Genomic DNA, 18460 nt, shown 5'->3' with positions numbered 1-18460 from the left:
TCAAAGTACACAAACACACACACACACACACACACACACCCCAGCAAAAAGCTGTCTAAGAGCCCTGCCAACATCAGGGCAGCCCACAGAGGAGTGTTGCTGGATGCTGATGCTTGGCATTCCTGAGCATCCACCCTAGGTCTCCTCAGCCTGAGACCATCGCTGGCTTGGGTCCCATCAATCTGTTTCTGTCACCAGCAGAAGGGTCAAATGGTTAAATGGACCTCAATATTGATGCAGTGGCTTCTGGCTTTCTCTAGGACAGTTACCTCCCGGAAAACCTGAGATCTTTAAATGTCGTTCTCCCAATAAGGAAACATTCACCTGCTGGTGGAAGCCTGGGACAGATGGAGGACTTCCTACCAATTATTCGCTGACTTACCACAGGGAAGGGTAAGAAGTTCCCTTCTCTCCTATGAAACCCCACGAGTACTCCCATTCTCCAGGCCAAAGAAACACCGGTTCTGAGTGACAGCACATCCCTGAATTTACACCAGTAAGGTTCATACCACCAGGGAAAGGGGAGTCTAAGGTCCACGCCCACATTCTCCTGTTAATGTCTGTTAAAAACTGTGTCAATATACATAAGGTTACCAGCCATAGCAGTACAATATCAGTGTTGCTGGACCCTGATGCTTGGCATTTCTGAGCATCCACCCTAGGTCTCCTCACCCTGAGACTTCATCTCTTGCTTGGGTCCCATCAATCTGTTTCTGTCACCAGCAGAAGGGCCAAATGGTTAAATGGACCTCAATATTGATGTAATGTTTCAAATTCCCTCTCACAGCTTAGGTTGCAAACTGAGGCCCCATAGAAGTGTTTCTTAATTGCTAGTTAATCTTAGATGCTCATCTATAATTCTTAGGTCATTTGTATTTTTTTTAACTAAACATGTCACTTTTGCAAAATAAGTAGGATCGTGTGAAGTGGTACCATACAATCCTTGACAAATATGGTACATTAGGTTTTCAAACTTGTTTCATGTTCAAGAAAATAAAGAACCTTGTAGGGAAAGGAAGGTGAGGTTTTTTCCTTAGTACATTGCTGATCCAAGAGCCATGGTCTCCTAAAGGACGTATTGGGACCTAAGGTTGCAATGAGGGCTAAACCAGATCATCTCTGAGCAAGCATTTTGTTACACTCACAGTGAGACCCTCCTGGAAATCCTGGGACAGCTGCACTCTTCTTCAGAAAGGAAAATATTTAGTTGCTGGTATAGACAGCTGGCCCGCTTTCCAATGACTGCACTTTGTTGTACACAAAACTGTCATCCCAGCTGAAATCCAAAGGGACATCATGTAAACAGATTTCAGGAACTCAAATGCAACCAGAATTAAACAAGCCTCCGCACCTGTGCAGTGTGTCTTGAGCTGAGGCTCCTGAGTCTAAATGTGAGCAGCCTACTGAGCCACGTGGCCTTTCAACGTCACTTCACTTCACTTTATTTCTGACTTGGTGCAGTCTGAAATGGACCAACATCAGTTTTTGTCCTCTTGAACCCTTTTTTAAAAAATGAAATGTAATTCAACACGTATGTGAAATAGCTGCTGCATTGTGCACGACGCCTCTGTGTGTGGACAGGTGAAAGTTGTAATTTCCTGAGGCAACCAAATGGGCATGACCTGGGTATGGTGGTGCCTGGGCCATTGAAAGCTCGAGTGTTTATCAGCAGGGAATATAGGTCCCAGAGCCCACAAGAACACTTATAGAAAGGAAGGGTTGATGAGAAGCAGAATACTTGAGGTCCTAAAATAACCTTTCCAGCATGCTCTTCTCTCTCTCACTCCCAGCTGAAATGGGCAGAACATGGAGGCCTAAGGAACCATTTGTCAGCTCTGGGTTTTGTGCTTGGAATTTCTGATACCCAAAGGCCAGTGGTACTGATCTATGAAGAAAAAAACAAGACTCTTTCTATTACTTTCTTATTCATTCTTAATACATTACTTATTGCAGAGAGACACTCATGCATGAATGTCCAGACTACATAACCGGTGGCCCCAACTCCTGCCACTTTGGCAAGCAGTACACCTCCATGTGGAGGACATACATCATGATGGTCAATGCCACTAACCAGATGGGAAGCAGTTTCTCGGATGAGCTTTATGTGGACGTGACTTACATAGGTAAGGGGAAGGAAAGTGGGTGAGGAATTTGTTACTCCACTATGTATTAGCCAATAGTCACACTCAGTTTGAGTCTTCTTGGGTTTTGGATGGATCCCCAAAAAGAAGGATGAGAAAACTCACAATATGCTTGTCAACAGAACATTTCAAATCATTTTTTATCGAGTCATTTATGACACTAAGGCTGGCACTTGGGATCCTTGTGTTCCTGTGCTTTCCGTTGACCCTCATCGTCTTGCACTCAGCACAAATGTTCTATGTACGTTTCCCTTGCCAACCCTTCTTTCTTGCCCTGCCCTTGCAATCGATGTCCACTTCTTCCTTGGCAAGCTGGCATTTCTTTTATTTCTCCTCATGGAAGACAGAGCTGCTCCATGGAGAAGAAGTTCTTAGAAGGGTTCATCTGATTCTGTACCCACAGCAATTGCTCCCATTGCTTTGCCCCAAACTCATATATGTGTGTGTGTGTGTACATATATATGTTGCATATATGTGATATATATATTAGTGTGTGTGTGTATATATATACATCATCGGTAATTTTTTTTACTAAACATGTTACTTTTATAACATAAGAAGATAATATGAGGTAGTGCTACGTAATTCTTGACAAACATGGTGTTCAAGAAAATAAAGAATGTAGGCTGGGCGCGGTGCCTCACGCCTGTAATGCCAGCACTTTGGGAGGCTGAGACAGGCGGATCACGAGGTCAGGAGTTCGAGACCAGCCTGACCAACATGGTGAAACCCCTTCTCTACTAAAAATACAAAAATTAGCTGGCTGTGGTGGTGCATGCCTGTAATCCCAGCTACTCAGGAGGCTGAAGCGGGAGAATTGCTTGAACGCAGGAGGTGGAGGTTGCAGTGAGCCAAGATCACGCCACTGCACTCCAGCCTGGGCCACACAGCGAGACTCCACGTCAAAAAAAAAAAAGAAAATAAAGAATTTAAATGTTAAAAACTACCAATGGTCTGTGCACACACACACACACACACACACACACACAGACACACACACAGAGAGAGAGATTTATCACCTCTGCATCTACTGGTTCTGCCAAGGTTGCAGGAAGGTCATCTCCAAGCTGAACGGGAAGCTCTCTGGCATAGCCTTCCATGTCCCCACCACAATGTCAGTCATGGACCTGACCTGCTTTCTAGAAAAACTTGCCAAATATGATGACATCAAGAGGGTGGTGAAGCAGGGACAATGTTCTGGAGAGCCCCATGGTTGTTGTACCTCAGCTGCGCTGAGGGGCCATTCACAGTCCTCTTTATGGAGTGATGGCATGGACTGTGGACATGAGTCCTTCCATGATGAATGACAAATTTTATATAAGTGTGGTGGGTGTGGGTGTGTGTGTGTGTGTGTGTGTGTGTGTGTGTGTATTGCCTTACCCTCAAGCATTATAATATTTGAAGGCAAAACAATGAAAGCAAGAAATGTTCTGAAATTAGCAACTGTTTTAATAAATGCGATCCACAGAAAAAAGGGGCTCACCAAAGAAAAGTAATATGTTTAAAAAGAGAAATCAACAAGTGTATATGAAATTCTCATTGATCCTGGAAAACAAATTCTCTGGTGAAAGAATATGTTGGACCATATTTTTCAAAATAATAAAAGAAGTGTCCACAGAACTCTCGTACAACACTGCAGCCTACAGTGTTGGGACAGGCCACGAAAATTCGTTTTAAAATGCACAGTACATTTTCTGACACTTCAACTCTCATCCAGTGATAACCTGCAGTGCAGAATGACAACATTGAAAGATAATTGCTCAGAAGTAGAGTTCTTTGTTGTTGAGTAATACTTAGTTACATTGAAAACACTTAAAAGCAGTGGTTCTCAACTGGGAACTGTTTTTGCTTCCCACAGGATATTTGGCAATGACCGGAGACATTTTTGATTGTCACAAGCTAGGGAAGTGGGGAGATGGGGGTATTACTTGTATGTGGTGCATAAAGCCCGGAGATCCTGCTAAGCATTCCACAAAGCATAGGACATCCCCCTCCAACAAAGAAATATCCAGTCCAAAATACAAGTAGTGCTGAGGTTGGGAAAGTATGCTCTAAAAGATACATCCTCAACATTTTATTTGCGTTTTTGTATAATTTTTTATCAGAAGCATTGTTTAGTATGTATTTAACTTAAAACATATATTAATTAGCTGCTATTTGTTTAGGAAATGTGCTCAAAATGATCTTTCTTAGGTATTTACTCAGTAACATATTAGCTGAGACTTGATGGCAATTTTCTTTTTTAGTACAGGGGACTTTATTGATGGCACATGGCAAAGTGGGTCTCCCTAAGCACCCGCTCTTCAGGGGGTCTGCATAAAAATTGTGAGGGGAGATTCTCACTGAGGTGGGAGACTGAGTGCCACAGGGACTCGCTAGCAGCTGAGGGTCTTGCTCTTGCTCTTGTGCACTCACTGGGGGTGGTGGTCCAGGGGTCTTACTACTTGGAGGCCATGTGGACCACCAGTCCACCACCCTGTTGCTGCAGTCTAATTCACTGTCATACCAGGAAATGGGTTTGACAAAGTGGTTGTTGAGGGTGATGCCAGCCCCAGGATCAAAAGTAGAAGAGTGGGTGTCACTGTTAAAGTTAGAGGAGACAGCCTGGTGCTTAGTGTAGCCCAGGAGGTGTGTGTGTGTGTGTGTGCACGTGTGTGTGTGTATTGCCTTACCCTCAAGCATTATATTTGAAGGTAAAACAATGAAAGCAAGAAATGTTCTGAAATTAGTAACTGTTTTAATAAATGTGATCCACAAAAAAGGGGCTCACTATAGAAAAGTAGTATGTTTAAAAAGAGAAATCAACAAGTGTATGTGAGATTCTCATTGATTCTGGAAAACAAATTCTCTGGTGAAAGAATACATTGGACCATATTTTTCAAAATCATAAAAGAAGTGACCACGGAACGCTCGTATAACCCTGCAGCCTATGAAGGGGCCCTCCGATGCCTGCTTCACCACCTTTTTGATGTCATATTTGGCAGGTTTTTCCAGATGGCAGGTCAGGTCACTGCTGACACGATGGTGGGGACATGGAAGGCCATGCCAGTGAGCTTCCCATTCAGCTCAGAGATGACCTTGCCCTCAGCCTTGGCAGCACCAACAGATGCACAGATCATGTTCTGGAAAGCCCCACGGCTGTTGCACCACAGTTTCCCAGAGGAGCCATTAACAGTCTTAGTGGAGTGACGGCATGGACTGTGAACATGAGTCCTTTTGCAATGGATGGCAAATTTTTTTTATTATTATACTTTAAGTTCTAGGGTACATGTGCACAATGTGCAGGTTTGTTACATATGTATACATGTGCCATGTTGGTGTGCTGCACCCATTAACTCATCCTTTACATTGGGTATATCTCCTAATGCTATCCCTCTACCCTGCCCCCACCCCATGACAGGTCCCAGTGTGTGATGTTCCCCACCCTGTGTCCAAGTGTTCTCATTGTTCAATTCCCACCTATGAGTGAGAATATGCGGTGTTTGGTTTTCTGTCCTTGCGATAGTTTGCTGAGAATGATGGTTTCCAGTTTCATCCATGTCCCTACGAAGACATGAACTCATCCATTTTTATGGCAGCATAGTATTCCATGGTATATATGTGCCACATTTTCTTAATGCAGTCCATCATTGATGGACATTTGGGTTGGTTCCAAGTCTTGCTATTGTGAATAGTGCCGCAATAAACATATGTGTGCATGTGTCTTTATAGCAGCATTATTTATAATCCTTTGGGTATATACCCAGTAATGGGATGGCTGGGTCAAATGGTATTTCCAGTTCTAGATCCTTGAGGAATCACCACACTGTCTTCCACAATAGTTGAACTAGTTTACAGTCCCACCAACAGTGTAAAAGTGTTCTTATTTCTCCACATCCTTTCCAGCACCTGTTGTTTCCTGACGTTTTAATGATCACCATTCTAACTGGTGTGAGATGGTGTCTCATTGTGGTTTTGATTTGCATTTTTCTGATGGCCAGTGATGGTGAGCATTTTTTCATGTGTCTGTTGGCTGCATAAATGTCTTATTTTGAGAAGTGCCTGTTCATATCCTTCACCAACTTTTTGATGGGGTTGTTTGATTTTTTCTTGTAAATTTGTTTGAGTTCTTTGTAGATTCTGGATATTAGCCCTTTGTCAGATGGGTAGATTGTAAAAAATTTTCTCCCATTCTGTAGGTTGCCTGTTCACTCTGATGGTAGTTTATTTTACTGTGCAGAAGTTCTTTAGTTTAATTAGATCCCATTTGTCAATTTTGGCTTTTGTTGCCATTGCTTTTGGTGTTTTAGTCATGAAGTCCTTGCCCATGCCTATATCCTGAATGGTATTGCCTAAGTTTTCTTCTAGATTTTTTTATGGTTTTAGGTCTAACATTTAAGTCTTCAATCCGTCTTGAATTAATTTTTTTATAAGGTGTAAGGAAGCGACCCAGTTTCAGCTTTCTACATATGGCTAGCCAGTTTTCCCAGCACCATTTATTAAATAGGGAATCCTTTCCCCATTTCTTGTTTTTGTCAGGTTTGTCAAAGATCAGATGGTTATAGATGTGTGGTATTAGTTCTGAGGGCTCTGTTCTGTTCCATTGGTCTATATCTCTGTTTTGGTACCAGTACCATGCTGTTTTGGTTACTGTAGCCTTGTAGTATAGTTTGAAGTCAGGTAGCGTGATGCCTCCAGCTTTGTTCTTTTGGCTTAAGATTGTTTTGGCAATACGGGCTCTTTTTTGGTCTCACATGAACTTTAGTTTTTTCCACTTTTGTGAAGAAAGTCCTTGGTAGCTTGAATCTGTAAATTACCTTGGGCAGTATGGCCATTTTCATGATATTGAATCTTCCTATCCATGAGCATGCAATGTTCTTCCATTTGTTTGTGTCCTCTTTTATTTCATTGAGCAGTGATTTGTAGTTCTCCTTGAAGAGGTCCTTCACATCCCTTGTAAGTTGGATTCCTAGATATTTTATTCTCTTTGAAGCAATTGTGAATGGGAGTTCACTCATGATTTGGCTCTCTGTTTGTCTGTTATTGGTGTATAGGAATGCTTGTGATTTTTTGCACATTGATTTTGTATCCTGAGACTTGCTGAAGTTGCTTATCAGCTTAAGGAGATTTTGGGCTGAGACAATGGGGTTTTCTAAATATACAATCATGTCATCTGCAAACAGGGACAATTTGACTTCCTCTTTTCCTAATTGAATACCCTTTATTTCTTTCTCCTGCCTGATTGCCGTGGCCAGAACTTCCAATACTATGTTGAATAGGAGTGGTGAGAGAGGGCATCCCTGTCTTGTGCCAGTTTTCAAAGGGAATGCTTCCAGTTTTTGCCCGTTCAGTATGATATTGGCTGTGGGTTTGTCACAAATGGCTCTTATTATTTTGAGATACATCCCATCAATGCCTAGTTTATTGAGAGTTTTTAGCATGAAGGCTGTTGAATTTTGTCAAAGGCCTTTTCTGCATCTATTGAGATAATCATGTGGTTTTTGTCTTTGGTTCTGTTTCTATGATGGATTGCATTTATTGATTTGCGTATGTTGAACCAGGCTTGCATCCCAGGGATGAAGCCTACTTGATCATGGTGGATAAGCTTTTTGATGTGCTGCTGGATTCGGTTTGCCAGTATTTTATTGAGGATTCTTGCATCAATATTCATCAGGGATATTGGTCTAAAGTTCTTTTTTTTTGTTGTGTCTGTGCCCGGCTTTGGTATCAGGATGATGCTGGCCTCATGAAATGAGTTAGGGAGGATTCCCTCTTTTTCTATTGATTGGAATAGTTTCCGAAGGAATGGTACCAGCTCCTCTTTGTACCTCTGGTAGAATTCGGCTGTGAATCCGTCTGGTCCTGGACTTTTTTTTGGTTGGTAGGCTATTAATTATTGCCTCAATTTCAGAGCCTGTTATTGGTCTATTCAGGGATTCAAGTTCTTCCTGTTTTAGTCTTGGGAGGGTGTATGCGTCCAGGAATTTACCCACTTCTTCTAGATTTTCTAGTTTATTTGCATAGAGGTGTTTATAGTATTCTCTGATGGTAGTTTCTATTTCTGTGGGATTCGTGGTGATATCCCCTTTATCATTTTTTATTGCATGTATTTGATTTTTCTTTTTCTTCTTTATTAGTCTTGCTAGTGGTCTATTAATTTCGTTGATCTTTTCAAAAAACCAGCTCCTGGATTCACTGATTTTTTTGAAGGTTTTTTTGTGTCTCTATCGCCTTCAGTTCTTCTCTGATCTTAGTTGTTTCTTCCCTTCTGCTAGCTTTTGAATGTGTTTGCTCTTGCTTCTCTAGTTCTTTTCATTGTGATGTTAGGGTGTGATTTTAGATCTTTCCTGCTTTCTCTTGTGACATTTAGTGCTATAAATTTCCCTCTACATACTGCTTTAAATGTGTCCCAGAGATTTTGGTGTGTTGTGTCTTTGTTCTCATTGGTTTCAAAGAACATCTTTATTTCTGCCTTCATTTCATTATGTACTCAGTAGTCATTCAGGATCAGGTTGTTCGGTTTCCATGTAGTTGAGCAGTTTTGAGTGAGTTTCTTAATCCTGAGTTGTAGTTTGATTGCACTGTGGTCTGAGAGATAATTTGTTATAATTTCTGTCCTTTTACATTTGCTGAGGAGTGCTTTCCTTCCAAATATGTGATCTGTTTTGGAATACGTGTGATGTGGTGCTGAGAAGAATGTATATTCTGTTGATTTAGGGTGGAGAGTTCTGTAGATGCCTATTAGGTCTGTTTGGTGCAGAGCTGAGTTCAAGTCCTGAATATCCTTTTCAACTTTCTGTGTCGTCGATCTGTCTAATGTTGACAGTGGGGTGTTAAAGTCTCCCATTATTATTGTGTGGGAGTCTAAGTCTCTTTGTAGGCCTCTAAGGACTTGCTTTATGAATCTGGGTGCTCCTGTATTGGGTGCAAACATATTTAGGATAGTTAGCTCTTCTTGTTGAATTGATCCCTTTACCATTATGTAATGGCCTTCTTTGTTTCTTTTGATCTTTGTTGGTTTCAAGTCTGTTTCCTCAGAGAGTAGGATTGCAACTCCTGCTTTTTTGTTTTGTTTTGATTTCCATTTGCTTGGTAGATCTTCCTCCATTCCTTTATTCTGAGCCTATGTGTGTCTCTGCATGGGAAATGGGTCTCCTGAATAAAGCACACTGATGGGTCTTGACTCTTTATCCAATTTGCCAGTCTGTGTCTTTTAATTGGAGCATTTAGCCCATTTACATTTAAGGTTAATATTGTTTTGTGTGCATTTGGTCCTGTCTTTATGATGTTAGCTGGTTATTTTGCTCATTAGTTGATGCAGTTTCTTCCTAGCATCAATGGTCTTTACAAATTGGCATGTTTTTGCAGTGGCTGGTACCGGTTGTTCCTTTCCATGTTTAGTGCTTCCTTCAGGAGCTCTTGTAAGGCAGGCCTGGTGGTGACAAAATCTCTCAGCACTTGCTTGTCTGTAAAGGATTTTATTTCTCCTTCACTTATGAAGCTTAGTTTGGCTGGATATGAAATTCTGGGTTGAAAATTCTTTTCTTTAAGAATGTTGAATATTGGCCCCCACTCTCTTCTGGCTTGTAGAGTTTCTGCCAAGAGATCCACTGTTAGTCTGATGGGCTTCCCTTTGTGGGTAACCTGACCTTTCTCTCTGGCTGCCCTTAATATTTTTTCCTTCATTTCAACTTTGGTGAATCTGAGAATTATGTGTCTTGGAGTTGCTCTTCTTGAGGAGTACCTTTGTGGCATTCTCTGTATTTCCTGAATTTGAATGTTGGCTTGCCTTGCTAGGTTGGGGAAGTACTCCTGGATAATATCCTGCAGAGTGTTTTCCAACTTGGTTCCATTCTCCTCGTCACTTTCAGGTACACCGATCAGATGTCGATTTGGTCTTTTCACATAATCCCATATTTCTTGGAGGCCTTGTTCATTTTTTTTTACTCTTTTTTCTCTTAACTTCTCTTCTCACTTCATTTCATTCATTTGATCTTCAATCACTGGTACCCTTTCTTCCACTTGATCAAATCGGCTACTGAAGCTTGTGCATGCATCATGTAGTTCTCGTGCCATGGTTTTCAGCTTCTTCAGGTCATTTAAGGTCTTCTCTATGCTGTTTATTCTAGTTAGCCATTCGTCTAATCTTTTTCGAGGTTTTTAGCTTCTTTGTGATGGGTTCAAACATCCTCCTTTAGCTCAGAGAAGTTTGTTATTAACAATCGTCTGAAGCCTTCTTCTCTCAGCTCGTCAAAGTCATTCTCCATCCAGCTTTGTTTCGTTGCTGGAGAGGAGCTGCATTCCTTTGGAGGAGAAGCAGCGCTCTGATTTTCAGAATTTTCAGCTTTTCGGCTCTGGTTTCTACCCATCTTTGTGGTTTTAACTACCTTTGGTCTTTGATGATGGTGACGTACAGCTGGAGTTTTGGTGTGGATGTCCTTTCTGTTAGTTTTCCTTCTAACCGTCAGGACCCTCAGGTGCAGGTCTGTTGGAGTTTGTTGGATGTCCACTCCAGACCCTGTTTGCCTGGGTATCACCAGCAGAGGCTGCAGAACAGCAAATATTGCAGAACAGCAAATGTTGCTGCCTGATCCTTCCTCTGGAAGCTTCGTCTCAGAGGGGCACCTGGGTATATGAGGTGTCCGCCCCTACTGGGAAGTGTCTCCTAGTTAGGCTACTCGGGGGTCAGGGACCCACTTGAGGAGTCAGTCTGTCCATTCTCAGATCTCAAACTCTGTGCTGGGAGAACCACTACTCTCTTCAGAGCTATCAGACAGGGACGTTTAAGTCTGCAGAAGTTTCTGCTGTGTTTTGTTCAGCTATTCTCTACCCCCAGAGGTGGAGTCCACAGAGGCAGGCAGGCCTCCTTGAGCTGCGGTGGGCTTTACCCAGTTCCAGCTTCCTGACCACTTTGTTTACATTCTCAAGCCTCAGGAATGGCAGATGCCCCTCCCCCAGCCTCACTGCCACCTTGCAGTTTGATCTCAGACTGCTGTGCTAGCAGTGAGTGAGGCTCCATGGGCTTGGGACCCTCTGAGCCAGGAATGGCATATAATCTCCAGGTACGCCATTTACTAAGACTGTTGGAAAAGCGCAGTATTACGGTGGGAGTGTCCCGATTTTCCAGGTACCATCTGTCATGGCTTCCCTTGGCTAGTAAAGGGAATTCCCTGACCCCTTGCACTTCCCGGGTGAGACAACACCCTGCCCTGCTTCGGCTCACGCTCCATGGACTGCACCCACTGTCCAACAAGCCCCAGTGAGATGAACCCAGTACCTCAGTTGGAAATGCAGAAATCACCCGTCTTCTGTGTTGCTCACGCTGGGAGCTGTAGACTGGAGCTGTTCCTATTCAGCCATCTTGGAACCAGACCATGAATGGCAAATTTTTAAAAGTTGGTTTTTAGGCAAATGTAGCTCATAATGACAAGTACACTATAGTTACAGTCACTTTTTCCCCATCTGGTACAGAGATTGATTTAAGGAGGTGATAAATGAATGGAGAAAATGTCACTGAACAGCAGAACTGAGACTGGGGTGAGGCAAGCCAGCACCCCAGCACCTGAGTCTTAGGAAGGTACTCACAGGGCCTGTATCTACAGGAGCCTACAGAAGTAAATGCCTCCTTCATTTTTTTTTAATTCTTGCCAGCAGGAAGCCACTTCATTTGTTTTTATTGTGGTAAAAAACACAAAACACAAATCCACCATTTCAACTATTGTATAGTATGCAATTGAATGCATTAGTTTATTACAATGTTATGCAACCATCACCACTATCTAGTTCTGTAACACGTTTATCTCCCTCAATGAAAACTTCACATCCACTACTAAGCAGTTACTTCTCATTTCTCCCTTCCTCAAGCCCTGGCAACCACTGTCTGTTTCTGGGAGTTTGCCTCATCTGGATATTTCATATATATATATATATGGAATCATAAAATATGTAGCTGTTCCACATTTTTTTTTTGAGATGGAGTTTCGCTCTTGTCACCCAGGCTGGAGTGCAATGGCGCGATCTCGGCTCACTGCAACATCTGCCTCTCAGATTCAAGTGATTCTCCTGCCTCAGCCTCCCAAGTAGCTGGAACTACAGGCATACACCACCATGCCTGGCAAATTTTTTGTATTTTTAGTAGCGATGGGGTTTCACCATATTGGCCAGGCTGGTCTCAAACTCCTGACCTCAGTTGGTCCACCTGCCTCAGCCTCCCAAAGTGGTAGGATTACAGGCATGAGCCACTGCGCCTGGCCTCTACCACATTTTTTATCCATTCATCAACTGATGGACATTTGGATTTCTTCACTTTTGGCTATTATAAATAGTGCTGCCATGAAAATTCACATACAAGATTTTCTTAAACATCTGTTTTCAATTCTTTTGAATCTATATCTAGGAGTGGAATTGATGGGCAATATGGCAACTCTAAGTTTGACTTTTTGAGGAACTTCCAGACTGTTTTCCACAGTGGTTGCACCAGTTTACATTCCTACCAGCAGTATTGAGGGTTCCAATCTCTCCACATCCTCACCAACACTTGTTATGTTTCATTTTTTAATTCTTGCCATGCTAGTACATGTGAAATGGTATCTCACTGCAGTTTTGATTTGCATTCCCCAGAAGGCTAATGACCTTGAGCATCTTTTCATGTGCTTCTTGGCCATTTGTCCCTCCTTGAATTTTGTATCCTATGCACTTCACTCACGTCAGCCTAATCCCAGGCCTGCTCTCCAGCACCTGACATCAAATGCAATGTCTTACAACCGTGGTAGAGTGAAATAGTAGAGACCACTTCCTCTAAGTCACATAGTTATGGGTTCAAATAACACTTTTACCAAATATGTGACCTTAGGCGAGTAATTTCCCTCTTCTAAGCCTGTTTCCTCCTCTGTAAAATGAATGGGTACAATAATAGTACTTCATGGAGCTGCTGAAGGATTATAAGAAACAATGCAGGGATAGTATTTTATACAGTCCCTGGCATGTAGTAAATACTTAGAAACATTAGCTGTCATTTTGCTAATGGGAATTCGCTAAGCATTTGTTGAATGAGTGACTGGGCCAACAGGCTGTTTTGAAATCACCAAAAGGATCATTGCCAAAAAGCTCAACCTCCATTTAGCTTATGGGAGAGTGGATCTCATTTACCACAGGGTGTAATATGTATGTTGAATATAAGATGTAGTTGCTGAAGTGAAGATGGAATCTGTAAACCTGTTATCTGCAGAGTTATGATTATGAATAGTTCATTTACAAAAAACTGTGTGTCACTAAGGAGAATCTCACTCCCAGCTGAGGGAAATAAGCTGTTTGAAATCTCTTCCCTATAGTCTTCCATGCCAACTCCCACTTGAAAATCCCAGCCCAGTTTTTATCACCTGGTCTCTGTCATCATGAAAATTATGGGGATAGCTATGAGATTCTAACTGACGAAAAGCGAGAACATGCAGAGAATGAAATCCCAGCTGCTTATTATTCTTACCATGTAAACCTCATCTGTATGCACAAATATGATTGGTCACATACTAAGGGGTAGAAGCCAAAAGGCCCTGGTATTTGGGGGGCTTATAGTACAGTGGGAAGAGTGAGATGATAAACAGAAAAAGGAATTCCTAATAGAAAATGGTAAAGTCAAAGAAAAGGTGCAAGCAATGAGTGCTACTGGCATTTGCTGTATTTCTGCAGTTCAACCAGACCCTCCTTTGGAGCTGGCTGTGGAAGTAAAACAGCCAGAAGACAGAAAACCCTACCTGTGGATTAAATGGTCTCCACCTACCCTAATTGACTTAAAAACTGGTTGGTTCACGCTCCTGTATGAAATTCGATTAAAGCCTGAGAAAGCAGCTGAGTGGGAGGTGAGTGATCCGTATGCTTTTTGAAGGAACTATGGCCTTTGGCAAGGATAAAGCCCTCACAACTGAAAACAGGTCATTCCTCCTAATTACTGGGTCACTGTGTTTGCCTCCAATGCAGTTGTGACCCACCCAGATGTGAAAAGCCCTTCTCCCCTCTATTGGGATTGATGGGGGCTCGTCTTCACAGCTCTCCTCAGGCTAGTTTCTTGTACTGCTCAGACACTTGACCAGGTTTCCAACCTGCCTCCCTTAGTACATTTTAGATCTAGACCCTTGTAAGAGTACTTAAATGGCACCAGGTGGGAGGGGGCAGTCTCAGTATATCCTGTCCATAGTCAATGGCTGTGTTTTTATTTACTTTAAAATACTTCAACCAGGCTGGGTGCAGTGGCTCACACCTGTTAATCCCAGCACTTTGGGAGGCCAAGACAGGTGGATCACCTGAGGTCAGGAGTTCAAGACAAGCCTGGCCAACATGAAGAAACCCCATCTCTACTAAAAGTACAAAAAATTAGCCAGGTGTGGTGGCAGGCACCTGTAATCCCAGCTACTCGGGAGGCTGAGGCAGGAGAATCTCTTGAACCCAGGAGGCGGAGGTTTCAGTGAGCTGAAATCGTGCCATTGCACTCCAGCCTGGGCAAGAAGAATGAAACTCCATTTGAAAAAAAAAAAAAAGGCTGGGCTCAGGGGCTCACACTTGTAATCCCAGCACTTTGGGAAGCAGAGGCAGGTGGATCACTTGAGGTCAGGAGTTTGAGACCAGCCTGACCAACATGGCAAAACCCAGTCTCTACTGAAAATACAAAAAAATTAGCCAGGCATGGTGGCGGGTTACTGTGATCCCAGCTACTCCGAAGGCTGAGGCAGGAGAATCGCTTGAACCTGGGAGGCAGAGATTTCAGTGGGCTGAGGTCATGCCATTGTGCTCCAGCCTAGGTGACAAGAACGACTCCATCTCAAAAAATAAATAAATAAAATTAAAAATAAACATAAAATACTTCGACCTAAAGAAATAATAAGTAAATTGCAGGTGGTACAATATTCCATCTTTACATACTTTAGTATATGCCTCTTTTAAAAAGGCACATTTCCAAACATAGCCAAAATAATAGGATCACACATAGGAAAATTAAAATTCCTTAATATTATTTAATACCCAGTACCTAGTTTAATTCCTCCCAATGTTTCCGAATATCTTTAACAGCTACTTTGTCCAAACCAGAATCTGCTCGTAGACCTCACATTGTAACTGGTTGTTATATCCCTTCAGTTTCAGTGTAATGAGACGACTGGGCCACTTGTCCCATAGAGTATCCCACCTGGTACCTTTCTCTGATCAGTTCTTTATGGGGTTATTTAGCTTATTTCTCTATGCCTCCATTTCCTGTAACCAGACTTGATTAGATGTAGATTGAACAATTTTTACCAAGAATTGGTAAATTCAGAGGTGATATTATGTACTCTATATTGTATTTAATCAGATGTCAAAAACCATCTGGTTGACCCACCATAAGTGATGCTAAAACTGGCCCCTGAATTGGGGAGATGACAAACTGATCCCTTGATTGTAAGGTCATGTTTAATTTGTATACTACTACTTTACCATACATGAATGCCCAATTCTCTTTCACCTCATGTCTTTAACACCAATTTATTATTGAATCAGTTATTTCATTAGGGTTTAAAGGCTAACAATTCTTTAATTTTGTTATTCTTTTTTTTTTTTTTTTGAGACGGAGTTTCGCTTTGTCACTCAGCTGGAGTGCAATGGCACGATCTCGGCTCACTGAAACATCCGTCTCCCAGGTTCAAGCGATTCTCCTTCCTCAGCCTCCCAAGTAGCTGGGATTACAGGCATGCGCCACCACACCCGGCTAATTTTGTATTTTTAGTAGAGACGGGGTTTCTCCATGTTGGTCAGGCTGGTCTCGAACTCCCGACCTCAGATGATCCGCCTGCTTTGGCCTCCCAAAGTGCTGGGATTACAGGCATGAGGCACCATGCCTGGCCAATTTTGTTATTCTTTCTACATTTATTAAGTAGTTGTTTTTCATGAAGTGGGAAGGAGGCAGAATATTTCACTTTTCTGAAGTAGAGTCCCAAATGGAGAGATAGAAAACCTGCTAAATTTTTGTGTGAGCAATTTTAAGAGGAGGAAGAGATAGGGCTAAGACAGTGGATTAGTGACAGCAGGGAATTCTCTGTATGTGATTGTTCAGCCTAACTCTACTGTAGTTTATTTATTAGGGGAAAACTCTCTTTCTTCACAACAAATGTTAGAAGTGACTTCTGTTTTCCTTATCCTACCTTAGATCCATTTTGCTGGGCAGCAAACAGAGTTTAAGATTCTCAGCCTACATCCAGGACAGAAATACCTTGTCCAGGTTCGCTGCAAACCAGACCATGGATACTGGAGTGCATGGAGTCCAGCGACCTTCATTCAGATACCTAGTGGTGAGCATCTCGGCTCTTTTTTGCTTATGTCCCTAAATATGTTTTAAATTGTATATTTGCATATAATAACTACTAATAGAGAAACCATTTTGAGCCTTAGCCAGAACAATAGAGGTGGGTTTATAATCTTTCTGCCCAATACAAAGACATTTTGAAAAGCAGCATTGCTCCCTGGATTACTGTCAATGGAGAACAATTTTAGGATAAGGCTACAGACATGGGTCTGATGCCTCAAGGGGCTTGATGATCAGTTATTATGTGCCCACCATCTTCCCTATTCCTGTCATTTAGAGGATTTGGTCAAGGTCGTCCTCTAGTTCTTCCAGAATTTATAAGGCAGTACCCTGTCTCAAAGGCATGAACCGATGCTCAGTCTCTGCCATGGATTACACTTCAGTCTCTTAGTGAAGACACAGGGTATAAGATAGACAGCTCCAGCAAAGCATCTTAATTCAGTAGCTTGTGTTCTATAAGGGAACACTCCATCTTGCATTTTTTAAATGCTTTGCAGCTTACAAAGCCTGTACCTTATTTGGTCCTCCCAACCCTCCCAGGTATTCAGAGAATATGATTATCATCAAGAATTAAAAGTGAAGAAACCAAACCTCAGCAAAGTTAGGGGTCTTTTCCAAAACCACACAGGAAAGTCTAGCTCTTCTAACAACTTGCCTGACCAAAGTATCGGGCTTTCATTGGCTTGGCATGCTGGAAAGGGCACTGAACTGCAAATCAGGCATGCATCTAGTCCAGTCCTGACTCTTACTTAACAAAAGCGCAGGGTCTAGAGGCAGAAAGCCTGAGTTCAAATCCCAGCCTGCAACACTATAGTTATATGGCCATTGGTAAATGTTTCTTTGATTCCCAGTTTTCTTATCTTTTATAACAAAGCAATGTAGGCAAAGAGCTTAACACCACTGATGGCTTTTAGTAAGAACTTAATGTTAGCTTTTATTATTATTACTGCAAATAACCATGTGACCTTGGATTTCCTCTTTAAGGATCAATTAAAAAGAATATGTGAAAGGATTTTTAAATTTTTAGAGTACTATAAAATATATGCAACATATTAAAATATTAATAAGATTTAAAAGAAAATAGCCCTGTCATTGATAATACTTTGGATTGCTGTTCAAATCAAAAAAATATATAGATGGAGGAAAACACTCTTGGGTTTAAGAGTTTCATTCATTAGGTTGGTTTGTTTTTAATGATGCTGTACGTGATCAAAGCTTTCTGGCTGTTTGTTTTTTAGACTTCACCATGAATGATACAACCGTGTGGATCTCTGTGGCTGTCCTTTCTGCTGTCATCTGTTTGATTATTGTCTGGGCAGTGGCTTTGAAGGGCTATAGGTACTTCACTGTCTCTCAACTTTTCCTCCCAATCATGATAGTCAAGGATAATGACAAAAAAAAATACAAAGATGATGGAAACCTGTAGATAATCCTCATTTTAGCCATTAGATGTAGTGTGTTTGCCCATAAAAAGAATCTTTTATCAATGCTATAAAAAGTAGAAAAATTGACTCGTTTCAGGCTGATGTTCTTTCTATGAAACAGAGATTCCTAGTTGTGAAACAGTAACAATCTGGCAAGAGTAGCTAAAATCAAGAGAAGCAAATCGTCCAAATAATCCACTAACTTCAAAATCAGCCTCTTTAATTAGCTAAAGTTAATTTTAATATAGGCCTCTGTAATTTTATTTTCATCATTATTTGTGGAGCTGCCAAACTCCAAGTCCTATCTCTATCACAGTGCATATAGTGGCTATTATACTAACCTTTCAAAAACTGCAAAGTCAGAAATGAGTCACTTAGCCAATCTCATGAATTATTTTATAGCATGGTGACCTGCATCTTTCCGCCAGTTCCTGGGCCAAAAATAAAAGGATTTGATGCTCATCTGTTGGAGGTAAGTACAGGAGGCAAAAAAGAGTGTGACTCACTGCTTTGTAGTAATTAACTCTTCACACTCACACACAGTCCCCGTCAGTTCAGCCTGGTAGTTTCAGCCAGCCTTTTTGGGCTGTCTC

General features: G+C 41.8%; 1 protein-coding gene across 4 annotated transcripts in view; it reads left to right on the top strand.

Annotated features, from left to right (window-relative positions):
- PRLR (prolactin receptor) overlaps positions 1-18460 on the top strand; it is a 179097-nt gene that overhangs the window by 149982 nt on the left and 10655 nt on the right. For all 4 annotated transcript variants that reach the window (XM_054487031.2, XM_054487034.2, XM_054487033.2 and 1 more), the window contains 6 exons: positions 261-393; positions 1954-2123; positions 13806-13975; positions 16288-16429; positions 17682-17781; positions 18270-18339. In XM_054487031.2, coding sequence (XP_054343006.1) covers positions 261-393; positions 1954-2123; positions 13806-13975; positions 16288-16429; positions 17682-17781; positions 18270-18339 — 785 coding nt within the window. The remainder of the gene's footprint in view (positions 1-260; positions 394-1953; positions 2124-13805; positions 13976-16287; positions 16430-17681; positions 17782-18269; positions 18340-18460) is intronic.

The sequence above is a fragment of the Pongo pygmaeus genome, chromosome 4, assembly GCF_028885625.2.
Source record: "Pongo pygmaeus isolate AG05252 chromosome 4, NHGRI_mPonPyg2-v2.0_pri, whole genome shotgun sequence".
Taxonomy (NCBI): domain Eukaryota; kingdom Metazoa; phylum Chordata; class Mammalia; order Primates; family Hominidae; genus Pongo; species Pongo pygmaeus.
This window is presented reverse-complemented; position numbering and strand designations above follow the sequence as displayed.